The 6555-nt window shown below is 38.3% G+C and overlaps 1 protein-coding gene across 1 annotated transcript in view; it reads left to right on the top strand.

Moving 5' to 3' along the window:
- The first annotated feature begins 1187 nt into the window (after window positions 1-1187).
- LOC120065672 (guanine nucleotide-binding protein G(s) subunit alpha-like) overlaps window positions 1188-6555 on the top strand; it is a 44880-nt gene continuing 39512 nt past the window's right edge. Inside the window, exon 1 of the mRNA XM_039016739.1 lies at window positions 1188-1492. Coding sequence (XP_038872667.1) covers window positions 1231-1492 — 262 coding nt within the window. The 5' untranslated portion in view covers window positions 1188-1230. The remainder of the gene's footprint in view (window positions 1493-6555) is intronic.

The raw sequence follows: 6555 nt of genomic DNA, 5'->3' as shown, positions 1-6555 counted from the left end.
ACAACTAGACTTAAAAGCGAAGTATTACTTACTAAAGAATTTCTAAATAAAACTGATTAAATGGATTTTAACACACCTATGCCATAATCGTCTACCCCCTGGGGCCAGTTACCCCAAGGGCCAGTTACCACAGTACTTTAAAAAAAAGCCCCTTTTCTAAAAACAACATTTCATAAAATAACTAAAAAAGTTTAAACTGTCGCCATTTATTTCCATTCATAGTTTATTAGCCTAAGCATGTCCTTCATCCACACACCAATTATTTTACAAACATTGATTTTTTTGTGTCAGCAATTAGACATTGTTCTTAGGGGGGCAAGTTACTCCCTAGTACACTGTGTACATTTATTTTTGCAACGCTTGAGCGCGCAACGCCGGCGGTCTGGTCAGCATGTTATGAAGCTGTCTCACACCGAACTAGTCTACATGAGTTAGAATTTGCTGTCATCTAGTGGCAATCTCAGAGAGGTTTCTTTGCCCCCTGGCGCTGGATGAATTCTATCCAATCACAAAGAACCCTAATCAAATTTCTATGGTCCAATCTGTAAAAATCTATAACACACACACACACACACACACGATACAAACATAGACAGTTAACCGTTAGTGTTAATATAATCCATCTTCGTATATATAGAGAGAGACACTGTTTGTCCCCTTCTCGGAGTAAGATATTAAAATGTTCAGATAGACAAAGAATTGCAGTCAATTAGCTATCTAAAGGCCTATTCTTCTTAATGCTTAAAGTAGTCTGCCGCTGAAAAGATAACTCGGCTAATATATATCTTGTGAGAATGGTTGATTTGAGAATGAAACAGGTGTGCTGAGGTGGGCTATGAATGACGCAGATCACGTGACTCAGACGCGTGGCTTTTCTTCTGCCTCCCCCTGTTGCTCCTACAAATTGTAACAGGAAAGAGGAAGGATGAGGAAGGACTTCGAGAGCAAAATAGGGCAAACCAACAAGCCATCTATAAGCTATACATCACAATAGGAGCACCGGAACTGTGTGCCGGTCCGATTCATATTCGTCAGCTGGGCCTACTGTGAGTGGCTTTTACGTTTTCAGAAAAAAACCTTGAAGTGCGAGAAGTGGACACCTTGGTCATTGCATGGACCCCATGTCCGCTAACGGGATGTGACAATAAACAGCGAGACTGTCATCATAATTATGGGGTTTCCACGCACGGTCAATGTTAGCTAATTGAATTATAAACGTGGCAGCTCGTTATGGGGATGTGTCATAGTTTTAGATCTAGGATTATAGGACCCCACTCATCGATAACCTACAGCGGGCGAGCGGGTGCTAATGCTGGGCTAGATGGCGAGCCTGGGCAGCAGGACAATTGTTCCGACCTGGAGCTTCGGGATCAACGCAGAGTGGAGGAAAAAGCACGGATCAAAGCAGAGATAAAGAGAAGTCGGAACATAGATAAGAGCCTGAAAGCAGAGAAGAGAGAATACAAGCAGACCCATAGGCTTCTGCTATTGGGTAAGTTAACCTAATTTACAGCGTTGTCCTCTGCACTGCAGGCTATATTTGGCCATATATCCATAAGGGTCTCAGCTTGGTGATCATTTGCCAACAGGACAAGTAACCTATCAACTATGACTGCATAAGCTAGTTCTGTTTCAGTGGGGAGGGAGGGGGGTCCTCTGTAATGTAATATCAAGGTAGGCCTAGTCTATATGTTATTTGACCTATATATCAAGACAACTACTTTTTAATTCCCTTGGATATCAAACTGACTGTCTACATTGATACATTTTATTTAACCTTTATTTAACAAGTTGCCTATTCTACACACCACTGTGGGTGACGTTATTGATGTCCAAACAACACATTATTTTGAGGGACAGTGTGTATTAGAAAGTGACATCTACAGCCCTATTCGTCACTTGTTATTACAAACACATTACTTATTGTAGCCTATAGTTTATTTGGTGGATGAATTTAAAAAAAGACATGCTGCCTTGAGGGTAAATGAGAACAGGCTGATTCTCAAATGCTTGCTATTTCAGCAACGAGAACAAAACCACATCAATTTTGACCCACACACACACACACACACACACACACACACACACACACACACGCACAAACTAACAAAACATTTTCCATGACATGGAGGCAAGGGTTCTGCTATTGGGTAAGTTAACCTAATTCACTGTGCAGACCTCCACACTGTATTTGGCTATATCCATAAGAATCCATAAGAACAAGTAATCACTGCTTATGGCTTCTTATAACTGCTTATGTAAGTATTGTGTTTTTCCCCTCCAGGAGAAGCCCGTTTTTTCATCTCCACTTCAGTTTTTTCCTGGGGAAGGGGTTATTTTGCTTTGATCGAGTGAAGGAGAACAGGTTAAAAAATGTAAACCCTTAAATTGAAAGAGTGTTTGCAAAGTAAGCCCTTGATATAGCCTAGTTATAAACGGTATCACAAGGAGGTCCTTAGCTCTGTTGCCTTTATAGAAGCTGCACCTTTTTTCTAAGTTACACAAGGAAAGGAGGGCAGTTTGCAAAAACAAATGGAAGAACTGTGTGGGCTCTGTGACCAAAATACACTAGTCATGCGGGCTGTAGGTTTAAAAACAGACTGGACACGAGCAGAACAAGATGATAAGTATGCTTGTGAACGATGCTCTAGTAATCCAGCCAGGTGTGAGTTAGTTATAGGTTATTCATTGCATTCTCTTCATTGTACTCGTGATATTCTCCATCCTGTTAGCTAAGCCTCTCTTATGTGTCCTTAGGGGACCTCTGTTTGGAGTTTGAAATGTGTTTTTTAAAAAGTACAGGTATGATTGTGTGGAAAAAATGCTAATTTGTAGAAAACAAAATAGGAGTAGGATGATTATTAGGACTGTTCTGGAGCTTTCACTTTGTATAAGAGTTGTTAGAACTAAATTACAATTATGTGTTACGTTTAAATCAGTCCTCATGTAACACATCATAATTACAGTGCCTTCAGAAAGTATTCATACCCCTTGACTTCTTCCACATTTTGTTGCGTTACAGCCTGAATTCAAAATTGATTCATAGATTTTTACATTAATAGATCTACACACAATAATACCTCATAATGACAGTGAAAACATGTTTTTAGAAAATGTTGCTAATTTATAGAAAAATATAATACAGAAATAACTAATTTACATAACTATTCACACCCCTGAGTCAATACTTTGTAGAAGCACCTTTGGCGAGTATTACAGCCGTGAGGCTTTCTTGGTAACTTTCTAAAAGCTTTGCACACCTGGATCGTACAATATTTGCACATTTTATAATTTTTTTAATTCTTAAAGCTCTGTCAAGTTGATTGTTGCTCATTGCTTGACAGCCAAGTCTTGCCATAGATTTCAAGCCGTTTTCAGTCAAAACTGTAACTAGGCCACTCAGGAACATTCAATGTCGTCTTGGTAAACAACTTCAGTGTACATTTGGCCTTGTGTTTTAGGTTATTGTTCTGCTGAAAGGTGAATTTGTCTCCCAGTGTCTGTTGGAAAGCAGACTGAACCAGGTTTTCCTCTAGGATTAAGGCCTGTGCTTATAGCTGTATTCTGTTTATTTTTATCCTAAGAAACTCCATAGTCCTTGCTGATGACAAGCATACCCATAACATGATGCAGCCACCACCATGCTTGGAAATATGAAGAATGGTCCTCAGTGATGTGTTGTGTTGGATTTGCCCCAAACATAACGCTTTGTATTCAGGACAAAAAGTTAATTTCTTTGCCTTTTTTTGTTGCATTATTACTTAAGTGCCTTGTTGCAAACATAATGCATGTTTTGGAATATTTTGATTCTGTACAGGCTTCATTCTTTTCAGTCTGTAATTTAGGTTATTATTGTGAAGTAACTGCAATGTTGTTTGCCCCGTGTGGCTCAGTTGGTAGAGCATGGCGCTTGCAACGCCAGGGTTGTGGGTTCGATTCCCACGGGGGGCCAGTACAAAAAAAAGTATGAATGTATGTACTTGTAAGTCGCTCTGGATAAGAGCGTCTGCTAAATGACTTAAATGTAATGTAAATGTTGTTGATCCATCCTCAGTTTTCTCATATTACAACCATTAAACTCTGTAACTGTTTTAAAATCACCATTTGCCTCATGGTCATATCCCTGAACAGTTTCCTTCCTCTCCGGCAACTGAGTTAGGAAGGATGCCTGTATCTTTGTAGTGACTTGGTGTAATGATACACCATCCAATGTGTAATTAATAACTTCACCATGCTGAAAGGGTTATTCAGTGTCTGCTTGTTTTGTTATTACACAACTACCAATCGGTGCCCTTCTGTGCGAGCCATTTGAAAACCTCCCTGGTCTTTGTGGTTAAATCTGTGTTTGAAATTCACTACTTGATTGAGGGGACCTTACAGATAATTGTATGTATGGGGTACAGAAATGGGGTAGTCATTGAAAAATCATGTTAACCACGAATATTATACACATGAGTCTATGCAACTTATTATGCGATTTGTTAAGCACATTTTTACTCATGTTATAGTTATTTAAAAAAATGTCTACAAACAAAATTCCACTTTGACATTATGGGGTATTGTGTTTAGATCAGTGACACAAAATTGAAATTGTGTCAATTTTAAATTCAGGCTGTAACACAACAAAATGTGGAAAAAGTAAAGGGGTGTGAATACTTTCTGAAGGCGCTGTACTATAATAAGTATCGTCCATTTTATAGGTCCAGTGACCTATTTAGTAACAGAACACTTTTGATGTTATCAGTTCCACATTTTCATCTTTATTTTTAGACAGATTATTTTTTTTTGGGGGGGGGACTCAAATCCAGTATGATTGTAGCTATATTCTGCCCTGTACTGGCAGGAGTTGGGCATTGCATTTGAATCTAGGCTACTGAAAAAAAATGTCATCCATTTAAAAAATATTATTGTACCACTTTCACACTCAGTTCATCCTATTTGACTATTCTATAAGTTCTGCTGCAAAATAATTGTGTACATGTTCAAGGGCTTAGTAATTTTCTTATTGTTGTGACTATTATATGGAGCCAGATACCTGCCAAAAGATTGAACGTACGTATTGTTAGGATCGTAAAAAAATCCATACGTAAATTGTTAGGGTCGTAAGAAAAGCCATGTGTGAAACAACATGAATGTAAATGTGAAATGGCATCTGTGAACATACAAACACCATGTTACGATTACAGACTAACATTTAAGGCTTGAACAAATCTTGTGTTGCAATTCTGACGTACAATAATTCCTTTCAGAGTTTTGGCAGTTTCATCTCACCAACAAACAAAAAAGTACACCAAATGGCCTGTGAGGAGTGCTACCCGAACATGCATAACACAGTATAAAATAAAAACGGAAGTCAGGGAAACTGGAAAGAGGTATCCTGCACGTTTTCAAGTTAAGTCTCCATTTTCTATTACTCCTCAGTTGAGTTTACTTAACATTTAGGAAGCTAATGTAATGGATTTGTTTGCCAGAGCAAGTCTACATAGCACTAGCTGTATTATGCCTGCAACAGTGGCGTTTCAGTCCGCACAGCATGGGCATATCTCTGGGTGACGTGGACGTCGCCATGCATGCACCTTATCAAAATATGACTAATTCAATATTGAACCATCCCATTCTCTGAGCTCTGCAATCATGACCAGTTGTATCTACCAGGAATAATGAATCATAACCAGTTGTATCTACCAGGAATAATGAAACAGAATAATACTAGATGTTTGGTGAATATGAATTATGAATGACCACTGGGGTCTTTGCCACTCAAAATATTTTTTTTATAGAATATTTTGTTATTTATTTCATCATTCAATCTGAAATGATCAAGGGAGAGGTTAAACGTAGGCTATGTCTGGCATAAGATTATGCCTACTCTTTACAATAACTTTACAATAAATTGGAGGGCTTGTGATCTCACAGCACCATGCGCCTTCAGAAAAGCACCCCTCAGCCTCAGAAGATGTCCTTCTGGAGGCATGTAGTCATAAAGTCATTATACCCTAATGTAGGACTATCTGCCTACCAGCCAAATAAAGTGCAGAGCATGCATGATGCATGCAACTCGTCATTCCAACAAATTTGAACATTTAATTCATCCTTCATTCAGTTCAGTCAGTTAGTATGTCATCCATTCAGTCATTTGTCTGAGTTGCAATAGGAACTAAATCAAAGAGAATAGAACAGTCGTATCCATTTGTTCATTGAAATCCATGTGTGTATTCAAAATTATGTAAATTCTCCAAAGTTCTTTGGACTATCACTTTAATAATTGAATGTTTTTTAATTTTGGCCTATCCAAATAAAAAATAGGCCTTCAACTTGTAGGCTATCATTTTGGGTACTGGTGTCTTGTGGAATAATTTTAGAACTCTATTTGTGTTTTATAATTGTTTTTATTATAGGGCTCCCCTTAAAAAAATCCCTAGCTCACAGGCCTCTAAATACATTTTAAACAAAATAGTTGAAGCATGTGCAGTGGCTGATAGGGAAAACAGATCTGGCAATAAACATAGACTATAGATAGTCTTGACTATTTGGGACCCCTTTTCTATTTCCCTC

This window comes from Salvelinus namaycush, chromosome 20, assembly GCF_016432855.1.
Source record: "Salvelinus namaycush isolate Seneca chromosome 20, SaNama_1.0, whole genome shotgun sequence".
Classification (NCBI taxonomy): domain Eukaryota; kingdom Metazoa; phylum Chordata; class Actinopteri; order Salmoniformes; family Salmonidae; genus Salvelinus; species Salvelinus namaycush.
The sequence above is the reverse complement of the archived record's forward strand: the minus strand, read 5'-3'. Positions and strand labels throughout refer to the sequence as shown.